Source organism: Podarcis bocagei (assembly GCF_964188305.1).
Source record: "Podarcis bocagei genome assembly, chromosome: 11".
Taxonomy (NCBI): Eukaryota; Metazoa; Chordata; class Lepidosauria; order Squamata; family Lacertidae; genus Podarcis; species Podarcis bocagei.
This window is the reverse complement of record NC_138136.1, coordinates 36,651,560-36,667,701: the sequence shown is the minus strand read 5'-3', so window position 1 is coordinate 36,667,701 and position 16,142 is coordinate 36,651,560. Positions and strand designations below refer to the sequence as shown.

At 40.3% G+C, this 16,142-nt stretch overlaps 2 protein-coding genes and 1 long non-coding RNA gene across 9 annotated transcripts in view; 2 read left to right on the top strand and 1 right to left on the bottom strand.

Annotated features, from left to right (window-relative positions):
* The window catches only part of WDR41 (WD repeat domain 41), a 28,828-nt gene extending 21,124 nt beyond the window's left edge, over positions 1-7,704 (top strand). For 3 of the 5 annotated variants that reach the window (XM_081213041.1, XM_081213037.1, XM_081213040.1), the window contains 4 exons: positions 444-532; positions 1,043-1,176; positions 2,382-2,559; positions 7,385-7,704. In XM_081213041.1, coding sequence (XP_081069167.1) covers positions 444-532; positions 1,043-1,176; positions 2,382-2,534 — 376 coding nt within the window. In that variant the 3' untranslated portion in view covers positions 2,535-2,559; positions 7,385-7,704. Of the gene's footprint in view, positions 1-443; positions 533-1,042; positions 1,177-2,381; positions 2,560-7,347 lie in introns of all 5 variants that reach the window. The other 2 variants (XM_081213039.1, XM_081213038.1) reach the window with 2 other exon arrangements.
* PDE8B (phosphodiesterase 8B) overlaps positions 3,220-16,142 on the bottom strand; it is a 51,673-nt gene continuing 38,750 nt past the window's right edge. For all 3 annotated transcript variants that reach the window (XM_081212740.1, XM_081212738.1, XM_081212739.1), the window contains exons 13-22: positions 16,011-16,087; positions 13,778-13,942; positions 13,134-13,179; positions 12,044-12,182; positions 10,810-11,008; positions 9,813-10,030; positions 8,872-9,001; positions 8,251-8,418; positions 6,877-7,006; positions 3,220-6,006 (exon numbers count right to left, since the gene is read on the bottom strand). In XM_081212740.1, the coding sequence (XP_081068866.1) occupies positions 5,885-6,006; positions 6,877-7,006; positions 8,251-8,418; positions 8,872-9,001; positions 9,813-10,030; positions 10,810-11,008; positions 12,044-12,182; positions 13,134-13,179; positions 13,778-13,942; positions 16,011-16,087 (1,394 nt within the window). In that variant the 3' untranslated portion in view covers positions 3,220-5,884. The remainder of the gene's footprint in view (positions 6,007-6,876; positions 7,007-8,250; positions 8,419-8,871; positions 9,002-9,812; positions 10,031-10,809; positions 11,009-12,043; positions 12,183-13,133; positions 13,180-13,777; positions 13,943-16,010; positions 16,088-16,142) is intronic.
* LOC308597438 lies at positions 10,854-13,114 on the top strand. The gene is made up of 2 exons (XR_014012984.1): positions 10,854-10,995; positions 12,812-13,114. It is a non-coding gene; the product is annotated as an uncharacterized lncRNA (long non-coding RNA).

The window sequence follows — 16,142 nt, the reverse complement described above, 5'->3', positions numbered from 1 at the left end:
ACAACAATGCCATAGAATGGAGGTCGGGAGGCGGAGGTGGGAGGGATTTTAGGGTTGCAGAGGGCACTGCTGAGATTTGAGAGCCCAGACTCCACCACTGACCAAAGATCTCTCCCAGCAGCAGCACGTAGTTATTAAATAGCACCAGGACAAGAGCGGTCTTTGTGGCAGTGGATTTACTCCACACTCAAGACAGGCAATATCTCCAGACCGGCTTCTTTGACAGGGACTGCCAGAATCACCTCTGTTGTCAATGTTACTTGAATCTGGGCTGATGTTCAGCAAAATATCCTTCAGAAAGCAGGCCCACTGGGAACATTAATTCTAAACATTAGGTCACAATTAGAGTCTTTGTTTTGTGAAATTCTGCTAATGACGCTCCAGTAATATGATGGTTCTGCATGACGCTCCAGTAATAAGTAAGTCACCCATTTGGTTTACAGGCAAATAATCTCCTGTTCAGAAGATGGCAGTGTTCGCATATGGGAATTACGAGAAAAACAGCAGCTTACAGCTGAACCCGTTCCTTCAGGTCTGTATCCAGAATGAGGATTGTTTACACAGTATCTGAGATAGAAGGAATATGCTGGTGAATGCCAGTAGAGTCACCAGGGCTGCACAAAATTAAAATGTTATTTAGTCACCCTGCTAAATTTGTTTGTGTGAAAGTTGCTCAGAAAGCAAGAGAGACATTTTAATGTGACTGTACATGTAGCCATTTCTACACAGCTGTTCTCATATAGAAGCTTGTAAGATAATGACCATTGAGTTGGCTGGATAGAAGTATATTTATGTTTGCCAAATATATATAGTTAGACAGCATCCCATTTTATATGCCTTGGTTAGCTTAAGGGCCATCATTTGACAGCCACTAGCTTGTGGTAACAAAACATTCCATGGTCCTTCTGAGAAGTTCATGGAGTTTGGTCGACCGCTTGGTTTGAATGCCTGGATTTTGGCAGGAAGCAAACGAATGAAGAAGTAGAAACCTGATGTAGTCTGCAGGAAACTCATTTACTTCAACCAACTGTCTATTTTCCAGGTTTTTTCAGTATGTGGGGATTTGGAAGGACAAGTAAACAAGCCAGTCATACAGCTAAAAAGCCACCAGAGAGCACCACTGTTTTCTCCTTGGATCTCATTGGGGATTTGATTGGGCACTCTTTAGCTGTTCAGGTTTGTTGGAATTATTGCTGCCATTGTTCCTGTAACTATAAGGGTTATTTCTCTTAAACAGCTACATAGGGACTAGATTTATTTGAGACTGTATAAGGAGTCAGAGCTTCTTCCCTAATTGGATCTTGAGACATGCAAGTACAGTGGTGCCTCGCAAGACGAAATTAATCCGTTCCGCGAGTCTCTTCGTCTTGCGGTTTTTTTGTCTTGCGAAGCACGGCTATTAGCGGCTTAGCGGCTATTAGCGGCTTAGCGGCTATTAACGGCTTAGCGGCTTTAAGAAAAAGGAAACAAACTCGCAAGAACTCGCAAGACGTTTCGTCTTGCGAAGCAAGCCCATAGGGAAATTCGTCTTGCGGAACGACTCAAAAAACGGAAAACTCTTTCGTCTTGCGAGGCATTCGTCTTGCGAGGTACCACTGTACAGTAGTCTGTGAAAATTGAAGTCTCAGCCTAGAAGGCATTCATTGTGTTCTTTTTGTGTTCTATTATGACACAAACCAGGGAAGAAAACTCTTACCTTGACTCTCAGGTGCCTCATCCTTTGAGTGGTATGTCAGTTACAGTTCTAATAAACTAGAGGAACTAGAAATAGCAAACTACTTCGTTCAACATTGTCCTTACTACATATGAAAATACTTGCTGTGCTATTCTCTACCTTCTTACCCAGAAGTAGGTCCCCTAGGTAAGTGTGTATAGAACTGCAACTATAATCATGTATTTGTCCTGTTTGCACCAGTATTTTGGCATGTAAAATAGATCATACAACTTGCTCAACATGCCCCAAAGTTGGGCTTGTTCATAAAAACTGTTTCTTATTGAGGTAACCTTCAGCAGCAGGCATAATGTTCTTCTGTTTTGTTTTGGTTTTTTAAAGAGTTTAAAAATGCTAGGTGTGCCTGTGCCCTTGAACATTCCTAAAATAGTTCGTTGGGTCCTGGTTTTTACTCTCACTTCTTGAATTTGTTTTAGGAGCGCAGAATTGGCTCCCTACTTCCTGCTGCTCCAGTTCTGTTTGGCTTATTTTATGATTATATCTTTTGATGTCTCCCAGATACTTACTGTAAGCCTAAGCAGGTTGCTTTTATGTTCTTGAGGCGTTACCATTTTGGGCAAGTGTGTTACTTTATTGACTTTATTTTGTGAATGTTGATAAAAAAAGTCTTATAGTTGAGTATATTGTATTGATACAGTTTTTGTTGCAGATGTTCCTGTACTTCAGTGAACATGGCCTGGCAACATGCTCTGCTGATCACCTTGTTATTTTGTGGAAAGATGGAGAACGAGAGTCGAGATTGCGCAGCTTACTGTTATTTCATAAGTTAGAACAAAGTGAAGATTTGCAGCTTAGGATCTAAAAGGACGTAAATATATGGGATAAAGGTACTGAATATGAATAATAGAAATAAGCTATTTAAAGTCTTAAGTATTTTTTTAAAAAAACTTTTGTGTATTTTTTGTCTGGAACCTTTTTTAAAAACACTTTAATCAGCATTGAGGAACTATTAACCCACAAGACTGCCAAGTTTTCCTCTATGACACTGCTAAAGACGGTGGACGGTGGACTGTGAGGTGCAGAAAGAGCTTACCTTACCCTCATAGAAACCACTCCTTTATATCAACAGCTAACTTACATAGCATCTTGTAGGGTTGAACTAAAGTGGACTGATAACTTTGGGAGAGGCCCCTCTTACCAGTGGATTCTGAAAGGGTTGTCTAGATTAGAACAGTTGGGATAGTTTGTCAAATGTAAGTTGACTCATGTATTAACAGAAAACATGCAATCAATAGGGGCATGCTCAAACAAAAAGGTACTAAAACTGCTCTGAGGAAGACATTGAATGAGATGAGCTTCTTTGATAATGTAGTCTTACACAGGTGCATTTTGTCTATTTGTAAGTTATATACCTTGAACCCCAGGATTTTTGTTGCATATGTCTCAATTACTGTGTATTCTGCTGATGATGAAAAAATTGGATTGAATGAGAGCATGAAGAGAAGGCACACGCATTTAACTGTAACAGAACTGGAGCTAAGGCTATGTGAATAAAAATGAATTAAAATTTAATCAGATATAGGCTTTGCTATTAGTACATAATGGAACTTATGAATACTGCAGTGAACACACCATTCTTTAAACAACACAATGTAGCATTATAATACATAGCAACGGAAGTTAGGTGCTGTTAGAGTTCTAACAAAAATATAGCTTCTATACATTTCTCTGCATGGAAAGTATATGAATGTTTTACAGTATTTTACATAACTTGATACAAAACATTGAAAAAATGTTGGCACGTTATGTAAGCTACAATCATTTTTCATCAGTAGTAACACTATTGTTTACTTCACCTGGTTTTCCTCCTTGGACTCAGCACAAAAATATGGAGATGGCCAAAGTTTTTTTTCCCTTTTGGGAGGGCAGTGTAATACTTTATATCAGATCATATGCATTTCAGCATTAGAAGAGTCCCTTGTAATGTGCAGCGTTAAGTAATAGTTACTAATTTGAAGGACTTTGTGTCACTGATAGCCAATTTGATTATTTTCTAAGTCAGTACATGACTACTGGTCAAAAACTATAAATCATATTCTTTCTTTTGATAAGATTTTATTAAGGCTTTTCATACAACAGTACAAAAACAGAAAAAGAGGAGGGGAAATGTGAATTCCTCTCTCAAAGGTAGATCTCAATCCTTGTCTCACACAGAAAGAGGTGGCTCCTCCCAGCTCTCACCTGAAAGCTTCCTGATCTTCTCCCACCCTGGGAGATCTTCCCTGCCTGGCACATAGGGACTTTCACCTGCCATCCTCCACCTTCATTTGCATATAATCCCCTCACTGACCCAGACTAGAGGACATAAAAAACAAACAAACCCAGAAGCAGGAGCAAAGCAGAAAAGGGAAATAAAAAGTAACAGAAAGATAAAAATAATAAATGAAAAGAGAGAAAATGATAAAGAAAGAGAAATAAATAAAAAGAGTTTCCCATTCTCCGTCTATCAATTGTATATTTAAAAATTATTCAAAGTATTCATTCAAGGGGGGTATCCTGAAACTTGAAATCATTTCCCATAGTACTCTGGAAAATAGCACAACACACTAGGTTTTACTCCTACAGGAGCCCTAGTGAAATGAATGGAAGGTGGGTAAGAATGCAACTTCCATCCATTTTTATGGGGCTTGCCCAAGAGGACCTCCCTATCCGTAATTTAAAAATGAATCTAATTAGGTCTATATTACTTTTTATTTTTTTAAGAATACATCATTCTTAACTGGGGCTCTTGAAGCAGCTTGCATCAAATAGCAATACAACCTGAACCTTGTGTTTTTGTTCTGTTCTTAACGTTATAGACTATATTTAGCGTATACATTGTCTTGGGTCCTTGATATTAAGGTCACTGTCTTAAGAGTAATTACTATGGCTGCAATCCAGGACACTATAAAGGCACAGGGGCTTTCCTGTCCTCTATGAGGGAAATACAATGTATGAGCAGCCATTTCCCTTCTCATAGAAAGATAATAGGATGCCTCTGTACAAGTGTAGATTCTGGAGACCTTTTTGAATATGGCTTGAGGGTGTGCATATCTATCTAAGCAGGGCTTCTTTTCCTTATGGCTCATGTAAATAAGCATCTGTTACACACTGCTCCCCATTCTAGCAGGCAGATGTAAAACTGGAACAGTACAACATCACAAAGCATGATTGTGCTATTGAAGCAACAGATGCAACAAGTGCCAGCCCCTGACTTTAGTTGCTTGTATGGACTTTCACAATATGGCTCACTGTCACCTGTTTAGAAGGCAGAGAAGAGAACAGATTGGCTCAAATTTATGGGCTTCATTACTGCCTACTAAAATTTTATACAAAATTGGTTTAATAAGTAAAGCAGCTCCCAGGTCTCCTTGTGTATCTAGAAACCACAGTGTGTCGAGTCCCCACATTACTGTGCAACTTTAGTAATGGAGCTACTTCTGTGGCTGCATTCCTATTGTGCATGCAAACGGCCTCCTAACATTTAAGTCCGCAGGAAAGCCAGCTTAAGGAGGGAAGCAGTATGCACAGACAGGTTTAGATCACAGAAATTGTACCATATACAAAAGAGAACAAAGTTGATAGTTAATTAACTAACTTTGCTATTAAAATAATTATTTTTCTCTAAGAAAGGACAGTTGAATTTGCTGTTTACCCCCTCAAATTTCTTTCTCCAATTGCTTTTTGTTTTAAAGTTCTTGGGTTACGTTTCACATAAAAGATATTTGCTGTAAACCCGGCTTCCCCAAAATGCTTATGTCTATCAAAGGTTATTGATAGTTATTCCAGAGAAGCTAGCTTTTTGTAGAATTCTGCCCTCTCACATGGAGTTCATGTGTATAATTGATCCTGGCCTGCAAACAGCTTACACCAATCATATAATTTGACAAATTATAACAATTTGTTTTATATAAAATTACATTTAAAAGGATCCATTGTGCCACAAAAAGAGAATAGCTCTATAAAGCATATATTGGTTTCTCGATTATCATTTTTATATATAAAAAAACAAAGTTGTGTAGATTTTAGAACAATTTAAAATTGAAAAACAATAGTCTTCTCCATGCTGCCCTGTTGGTTACTTCATTGTGAAGGAAATTTCCCCCTCTTGGGTTCATACCAGTAAGTGGTTCACAGTGTGAGTGGTAGGCTATGATGTTCCATATCCTCCCTTCAGCTTCCGTTATTGTTCTCTGAAGGAAGCCGGAGGCTCCTACACTTTAGCTCATCTAGTGCTTTCCAGTGTTTGTAGTTATTTGCCAAGTGTTGCATCAGAACAGGTAGGTGTGCAAATGCTGAGAGAGGAAGAGAAAAGAAATGCTTTACTGTCAAAGCCCAACAACAACTGAACAAACATAGTGTCAACTTCAGGGAAGTGTTCTCACAGTGAATAGTCTTCAGCCTTTGTACTGAATTATTTAGTCAATTGCTGGTACAAAACAATAGTATATACAAAAAATGATACCTAGTTTTATTAGTGGCTAACTTTCTCCAAAATGCTGCAACAAAATGCTGCAGCATGGAATATTCTCCTGTTCAGGGTGCCAGTCAACCAGGCATGCTGTTTTTCAGGTTACTCAGCATACACCCCCCCCCTCAAGTTTCCATTCCTGCATTGTCATCTGCAGCAGCTGAGCATGCTCAGTTTTTATTGGGCTGTTTCCCCAACCCTGCTGATGGCTTGTGAGTTGACAGTGTCATTTTGGCTACATAATTAGATCATTAGTTAGGAAACTGGAAAATAAAATTGTGCTCTGCGCTCAAACAGTTGCTGTAGAATATAGTTTCTATTTATTTCAGAACAGCAACCATTTAAAAATTATTGAAAAATAATCCAAAGCAATTTTGTAGTCCTTACTGAGCTGCCGTAAAACATAGTAATCCCTAAAATCAGTACATTAGGGGAGGCCCTTTTTCACCTGCATTCACCATTAAAAGTACACATTCACCAGCGGTGTGCAATTTCCAAGCACCCCAGCCTGAGAGCTTGTGCTATCTGCACTAGCACAGATTTCCCATGGGTGCTGGGTAACCCAGAACTTGGGCTTATTCTGTGATGCAGTCCCTGGCCATATGGATTTAGACTTTCATATCCTACCACCTTTGGGGTGAAACAGTAAGAAATTTGTTCTTCCACAGAGAAAAAAGAAAATGCAACTTCTCACCATCCCAAGCATCAAACATGTCCATAATGAAGTAATCAATGAAGGATATCTGAGACTTGGGGATGCTACAGGTGTTTCGATCGAAAACTGGCATAACAACTGGCAGACCCTGTCTCTTTTCTTCATCCGTCTGTAGAAAACAAAATAATTGTAGTCAACTTGTGCAGCCAAAGCAAAGATTACACAATTTTTTGGGGGGTGTATGTGTGTATACTATATATGATCTTAACAGTACAGAGCAATAGATCAGAAAACAAACCCTACTTGCAGTTGCAATTAAAAATATTCTACCTGGAGCAGGAGCAAAGAACTGCTATCCCCAAATTTATGAGAGAAAAAAAATCCATGGGACCTGAAGATTAGTTTTTGCTTCAAACTATCCCAGAAGATGAACAGGCATTTTGCACATCATGCGCACATGTATGTAGAAAAGGAGGGTACAAATTGAAATAATCAATAATATTTCTTAAGTCCAATTTAGGATTTTGCTGCTGCTGTTCCCATACAGGAATAGGAGCCAGAGGAAAAGAATGAACACTCAGCCTCTTGCTAAAACCAGTTGGACAGGGCAAGGTGAGCAGATGCAGTTCCAGAATGGTTTGCTTCAAAGGTGGCTGATTGAACCACTGGACTAGGGAATATCTGTACACCAGGAAGCAGCTATGATGTTGTAGAGGCATGGAGAACTTCACTCTCACTCAAAAATAATTCCATCCTATTGCATCAGTGCAGCCTTCTCCAGGCTATAAAGTCTCATGTATACTGCTTAGAAATGATAATGATTATAAATGCCTTCAATAAAAAATAAGTAAAGTGTCAATTCACAAATTGGTTCCTTCTATTTTCTCTACTTGTCAGTGCACCGCATTGCCTTTCTTGGCTGTTCAAATAATTTACCCAGGCTACCCCGCCCCCCAATAGCATTTCACATAACAGATTTCACAATTTGAGATTCTTTGACTGCATCACAATCATCCAAGTCTGATTTCATTATTTTCATGCATTTTTTCCAGTTACATAACACATTCTAATCAAAGATTGAGTTTCAGCAGACTCTTCAAATCTTTGCCGAATTGAGGTTGGTTGGTTGTTTTTTGCTGCAATGTTCAAAGTGCTTCTGAATCACTCCAGTATATTTTTTAAGAGAGTGTCACTTGCTTAGCATCTGCTAGCTTAAACTGTTTGATCAATTATACTTAATGAATTCTGTCATGGCATATGAAGCTGTTATTGATGGTAGAAGCTAAGGCGGGAAATACAGATAGCATGTGCTTTCTAGTCACCTGAAAACACAAGAGCATTTTAGAAGTAAAATTATTTTTCTCATGCTAAAAGCTATGTTAGTATTCAGTTTTAAAAATTATAAAGCCCTACCTGTGCAAAATATTCTTCTGAAATCCTCCCAGCCCATTCAATACACAGTTCTAGAGGGCGACATGGATTTGCAACATCTGCACATTTGATCATCATGCGCTTAATCAACGTCTGGTTATCTGGAATGTTCTTGAGATTGGTTGTACATTCACAGTCACTACCCTCATTCTGAAATGCAGATACATAGTTAAATGTGGGGGTTAGCATAACTGCTCACAACTGCTATGAAAACACGATCATAACACTTTTAAACTACACCTTAATATAAGTAACAACCCTGCACAAACCAGGTTGTCTTAGGAAGCAGTACAAGAGAGCCTACCGTGTTATATGTCCCTTTTATTGTATTGTACAGATGTGGATTTATTGTATGACAATGCAATGCATTATGTGACATTTGGTTCATGCAATCCAATTACTGTATTTTTTGCTATATATGCCTTCCATCAGCGGAAGAGAAACAATGCACATTGCCCAATATATTATTATGAGATTGAGCACCTAGACATTGTTTGCACCTAATAGCATAAAACACAGATCCTGGTTGTGGATGTATGAATTCTGGTAATATGAAAAGAAAGTGCCACAGAAATGCACATAGTATACATCTGCTTAAAATACCTGTGCTTCTTCCGAGGACATGGGCTTGGTGATGCTGTTCACAAACTTGTTCACATGCTCAAAATGCTTTGTCATTTCTGTTGCCAAAACCATGTCGATAATTGCCTGACGAAGCGTTCGGTAATGATTTCTGGGAAAGGGGAAAAGAGGAGTGTTTAAGAACTCGGAACATTTGGATCCCCACGGGAAGCAGGAAGGTTTAAGAGAAAGGATTATAAAAGGAGACAGAGCAGGAGTGGGCTGAAATTGCTCTAAAGAAAGTTATCAAATACTATTAAAAAAGAGGAATCTCGGCTAAGCAGCAGTGTGGCTCACCATCTGCAGCCATTCACTCTTTCCCAGGTATGGTATCAGGCCTCCAAATTCACATTTAACATTCCAGCCAAAGAATCACATTAGGAATACATCCCTTGTAATCACTTTCACATATTCATACAAAGTGAGTAAGTATTCATCTATGTAATCCCAAGGTACAGGCCCTACTATTTTTCCTAAGAAATAGCAAATATCCCAAATTTCTGGAGAAGAAATACATTTTCATAACACTTCAACTTGGAATATAATTGGTACACACTGCACAGATATGGAGGATAGAGGTGCTTGGGTTGTGTGTGTGTTTTTAACTATATGTATGTTACAATAAGTGTCCAAAATTTGGAGAAAGGCAACATTCCCATGAGAAGGCTGACCATAGCAGATAAATGTTAATGTGGAAAAGAAAAGAAAAACCCATGTTTTGGACATATGCTGATGAATGCTAGCAATCTCATATAGGCCAACCCTCTGAATTCTGGAGCACTGATGTGATTGTTGACACAAAATTCCAGACATCCATCTATAAACAGAATTTTTTTTTGGGGGGGGGGAGGCAGATCTCGCACACAACCACAAAAAATGTATCTTCATGTACTCAAAACAAAGAGAACTGTGAGGAAGCTAACCTATTGAGACTTTTGAAAATGTTGCACTTGTTGTCTTTTACGGTGAGCTGGAACGCCAGAGCTGTGTGATGGCTTTCCAACACAGCCGTGTCATTGTAGAGTACAGCGAGCTCACTGCTTGCGTTGCACAGGAAAGAATTGGTCCGTCCTGGGTGGTCCACATCATGAACTGTTGCAGCTATTAATGCAGCCACTTCATCTAAATGATCAAGGCTTGCCTACAAAAAAGAATTAAGTCTCGTTCAACTATACAGTATTTATCAAAATAAAAATGTAACAGTAATCACCAGTAGAGTCACTGATATGCAAGTCTGGGTGAGTTTGTAGAATCTAGAGGCAGGAGTTTCTTGTAATTTTCCCGATGGGAAATTTACCCATCCAGTGTAATCTACCCATAACTATGGGGAATGCAGCATTAGTTTTAATGGCTACATAGATGCAGCTCATTTTCATCTTCTGAAGATCCATTTACAACAGAGCTGGGGGTTTGGATCTGGCCAGCAGACCTGATCCTCATTCCTTCCACCTGTCAAATCACCTGACATCACAACAATGTCAAGTAATCTGTTTTTGTATAAAGCTATGTAAGCACTGACCATTAGTTGATTGTCAGTGCTTTGTGTGCCCCATGCACAGTTCCCTGATGATCAGCTGCAAACTCCCTTTTGCTCCAGCCCCCTCATTACATGCCCCACACCTCATATATGACATCAAGTGTAGGGCATGTGGGCATGGCTTGGCCAAAATGTGGAAGCCCGGTGTGTCTAGTTAGACTCCTGGCCAGAAATTCCCCACTGCTGATTTATAAATATTAATAACCATAGAAAAATGATTGGGAGATGCCACCACATAGTGACATTTTTCCATATAAAAATGATTGTATAACTCTACTCTCAGATAGTAAGCAACTCAGTGAGGGACTTCAAATAAATACCATGGAAACACCCGGTCATAACTTGTTGAACATAAGGAGAGGAAAACTCAGCAGAAATTGTACCTTAACTCTTTCTTTCCCAAGAAAGAAAGCTGTGGCATGCAAGACATCAGCTGCATGAGTGGAGTTATGATAGGAATTGGAGGAGTGGTAGTTGGCTTCAATCACCTGGAACCAGGCTCGCAGTGTGGCTTCGGGACAGTTTAAAAATTCGCAGACACCAAAGCGGGCAAAGGTTTTCAGACCCAGGTAAACCAGCGGCCTGGAACATAATTGGAAAGGGAGATGGTAAAACAAGGCAGGAAAGGCACTCATCAGCCTTCTTGCTCTTGCAGACTTTGGTTAGCAACAGCTTCCATTTACTGGATACATTTCACCACTATCCCTGTGTGTGCTTGCTTGCCATGTGAAGTTGACAATCAGCATTTTGACAGTGGGGAGACTTGTATAAAAGGAAGGAAGAGCCAAATTACGTGACGTGAAATGCACAGCTTGGCATTGTGCAGTCCTTTTTTAATAACAGCAGCCACATGGGGGCAGAAGAAGAGTTTGGATTTGATATCCTGCCTTTCACTCCCTTTAAGGAGTCTCAAAGCGGCTAACATTCTCCTTTCCCTTCCTCCCCCACAACAAACACTCTGTGAGGTGAGTGGGGCTGAGAGACTTCAGAGAAGTGTGACTAGCCCAAGGTCACCCAGTAGCTGCATGTGGAGGAGCGGAGACACGAACCTGGTTCCCCAGATTACGAGACTACCGCTCTTAACCACTACACCACACTGGCTCTCAGCAATTAGGATCAGGACCATGGCGCAAAGGCATGAAGGGTTACCACTATCTTCCAGTGCTGTAGTTCTAATTAAGAGCTCCCTCTCTCAGCTGCTGTTTGGCACAGATGAGAAGCTGTCATCGATGTCAATGGCAGTTTCTTTTCTGTGCCAAACGGCAGCTGAGGGGCAGCTGAGCTTTTGAAGGGAGTCCCAAGACAGAAAGGATGGAGCTGCATATAGATCTGTCCTGCTCTTGCTAAACTAACCATAACAAATGTAACATAAAATAAAAAGGGTATTGTTCTGGCAGCTTTGGGAATCATTCCCGCTCCACACATCCACCAGGAAGCACAGGAGGGGGAAGCACAAGTTACTCCTGGCTTCCTGCATCAACATCTGCCTCTGCCAGAGACAGGCAGATACAACTCAGCAAGTCATAGATGACACAAGCTTAATTTGTGCCACAGCTTGTTCAGCAACACCTTCCACTTCTATACCTCTATCTAACACAATGCAGAAAGAAGGCTTGCCTTTTATTTGTAACAGCTTCCAGTTCAAAAATGTTGAAGTCCCAGCTCTCTTCATTATCCAGTAAGCGTGCAATACAGGGTGGAACGTCATTGATAGTAATTGGCACAGAGAGGTGACCATGGCTCTGGTTCGTGGTATCTGTCCAAATGATAAATTTATTTATTTATTTCAATTACATTCTCCCTTTTCCTCTAAGGAGCTCAAGGTGGGGCACATGGTTCTCCTCTTCCTCCTCAGTTAAACCACATAACAACCCTATAAGTTAGGCAGAGGGGCAGCGATTGGCCCACGGCCACCCAATGAGTTTCACACCCAAGTGAGGATTTGAACCCTGGTCACCCAGGTCCTAGTCCACCACTCTAACCACTACACCACACTGAAGAATCCTTAGTAGAAATTAAGTATTTGGACAAGGTAGACACGACGGGATGAATCCAGGCTTAGTAACTGAAATCAGTGGGACTTGTTAGTTGTGATTCAGTGATTTCAATGGATCTAATCTTAGCATAACTATATCAGGATCCAATCCAGAGGCTACAGTCTCATGTGTGTGTGCAAATGGAACTGCTCTGATGTGGAGTGGGGAGATGCGTATGCAAAGGTAGCATGCATGGTGGTAAGGGTTAGGGTGTAGTTTACCTCCCTGCAGTTTTTGTGCCCAGGCACCCTCTTTCTATGTGACTGGGACAATTTTGTGTTTAAACACACTGCTGTTGTCCATATTGTCTTTTCCACCACTGTCTTCTCTGGTCCTGATACACCTCTAGTTGCAGGCAACAAATTACATTTAACAATGGTGACCCTAAAAGGGGATGTATAAGCCCATCAAGAAGATGCAATGAGCCAGTTCAGCGGGGTCAAGTTGAACATATGACACAGCTGGATATACCCACCAAGATAAGCCTCAACATCTTCCATACATAGATATTCCTTACTGAATCAAGTAACTGCTGTGTAAGAACTGGACCTTTTATTGTGTGTTTGAAGGATTCTCTGCACCAGTGATTTGCAGCAAGACTTAATTTCTTTGCAACAATAGCAACAAATAAAACAGGCATGCGTTAAAGAGAGTTGGACGTGGGAACTTACTTTTGGAAAATACATACTCATTTCCTGACAGCCTTCTCAAGCCATCCTGAAATAAAACAAAAAATATTTGCACACTGCCGGATTCCACACACTAAGGATAAAAGGAGAAGGGAGCACTCTTAAAAGACATTGTGATCAAGCTGCAAAAGGTTAGGGAAGATTAGGATTAGGGTATCATTAAGTTTATGCACTAAGCAATATAAATTATGCTCAAAATAATTAGAAAAGCACATACAATGAATGTGTGAATGCTTGCTTAAATAAATACACTATAAAACATGCAACACCGCTGAGAATTCAATCTGACATTAAAGCTGCATGCTATCCTCCTTCATGGCTGCTTATCTGGAGCAGTTTACAGAGGCAATTTTCTGTATCCACAGAGCTCCGCTTTGGTGAACCAGGGCAAAGTTCAATATATTCCTCCTACTGTGCGTTCCATACGCTGCTTACATAAATCTTAACAGTTTTTCCCACAACAAGCACCAGCAACAGAAGGCTGACAGAATGTTATGGTTTGTAGTACTATCAATGTAATGAGGCAATTGAGAAACCACAGGAATTTTACTAAGAACATCAGCTCAGCTGAAACACCCCACAACAGTGAGTGAAATTGGTTGCTTGATATGTGTCTTCTTACTCACAGTCATCAGACCTCCAACAAGATCACTAGTGTGAGGATCCTCATCTTTGGTACCTAACTGAGGAGAATAAAGTTCTGTTGTCCGTAAGATTTCCAAAACCCGATCCAAGGCCTCTGCTACAGTTACAGGGCTGTTTTCTTGAGCGGAATTGATTATATTAATGACCTATGGGGTTACAAACAGAAAGGAAAAACATATAACAGAGCTATTGCTCATTTTTAGTCTACATGAAACCATTAAGGAATTAGTATGTAAAAGGAACATCAGATGAATAAAGCAGTTGATTAATCATCTTATTTAAATGATTAACTAATTAATTTACCATTTAGATTAATGTACAGCTGTGTATTGCTAAAAATTCAACATAGGTGCCTTTTTGAGAATCTTGAAAGTACTATGATAATTTAAAACTTATAAGCAAAAGCTATCACTGTTATAGGGACAGACTGTATTTTATATTTTCAAGTCCTGTTACAATGAGTGCAAAATAGACACTAAACAGTAACAAATGTACCATTAACAACTCACTACAATTTGCCTACATCAGAGGTTTTCAACCTTTTTGAGTCCACGGCTCCCTTAACCAACTACATTCTTTCTGTGGCACCCCTGTGGGGCTCAGGAGCCCAGTTATGTCACCCCTTGCCTGCAGAGCTGGCAGCTTCTCATCCTTTTTCAAACACCTTCCCTTGTGGAGTGTTCCCTCAGCCTCCTCTCTTCTCTCCTTGTGAGTCCTTCAGGGACTGCCCCCCCCCCCAAAGAGAGGTGCCTGCCAGAGGACCATTTGCCTGTGGAGCTTATAGCCTGGGCTGCTGCAATAAACAGCTATGCAAGCCTTTGGGAGGCAGACATGAGAGGGCATCAGAAGAGGGAGGGAAGAAAAGAGGGAAAGAGGGCAGTGTTGCCTGCGGCACCCCTGACCGTTTGGACTACTGCAATGCGCTCTAGGTGGGGCTGCCTTTGAAGGTGACTCAGAAACTGCAATTAATCCAGAATGTGGCAGCTAGACTGGTGACTGGGAGTGGTCACCGAGACTGTATAACCACGGTCCTGAAAGATCTAAATTGGCTCCCAGTATGCTTCCAAGCACAATTCAAAGTGTTGGTGCTGACAATTCAAAGTGTTGGTGAGGTTACAGGGAACCAGGCAGAGGGCCTTCTTGGTAGTGGCACCCACCTTGTGGAATGCCCTCCCACCAGATGTCAAAGAAATAAACAATTATATGACTTTTAGAAGACATCTGAAGGTAGCCCTGTTTAGGGAAGTTTTATGTTTGATGTTGTATTGTGTTTTTAATATTCTGATGGAAGCAGCCCAGAGTGGCTGGGGAGGCCTGGCCAGATGGGCAGGGTATAAGTAATAAATTAATAAATTATTATTATTATCTTTCAAGTTACCATAGGGTGCCATGGCACACTGGTCGAAAACCACTTGCCTACATGATTAAAATTGGCATCACTGAGTAAGCAATTAAAGTTTGTGCCTGTAATCCTATTCCTACTTTCCCTACTGAACTCAATGGTACTTGCTTCTAAGTGAACATGTACAGGAGTGCACTCTTAGTTGATTACTGATTCAAGTTGGGCAGTTCTATTATGTAATAATAGTTCATAAAGTATTAGTTACTGTTTGAGAAAAAACATCCTTGGTCCATTTCTTGTGGGTTTACAAGGACATGTTTACAATAAGTTATTAGAAGCATCTGAATGAATAAATAGCATGGTCTCCATTCATGTGTTTGATAAGCAACATCTTAAAATTAGCTTGACTTTAAGTTGCCACACCTGTTATTTATCTGCTATAGTAGAAACTACATAGTTATTGGTCCAGTGTGCATGTAGTGTTATGTCTGAAGTCATGCTCATGGTTTGTGTATTCAAGACAAACCATGAGTTACTACGAAAAACAAATAGTGGCTACAACTCACAGTTTGCCTACAGCAATATAATGCCAGGCCAAACCATGACATAATTCCAGGTAGCGTAACAGCTGGATAACTGGAGGGGGAGTGAAGCCATTATGATTTTAACTGAGAGCACATGCACACTATCATGCTCACACTTAGCCATGGTTTGGCTTAGTGTTACATGCAAACCAGGTCATTGGGGTGATGTGAAACGTACTGTGTCGGTTGAGCTCATCATAAGATATCTGAATGCCTTGACAAGCCTTGCTGTATCTGTCCCGATTATTGATGTGTGTGAAATTTTATCAGAAAGCTGTTGACTCTTACCTTTGTGATTGGGGCTTCTATCGTCATGGAGTGGATTCTTGCCATTGATGAATACCGACGATTCTGTAAACTTGGGGCTGCCATTAAACAGAAACATTTTGGCATTTAAAACAAACAAAAGTAAAAATCTAC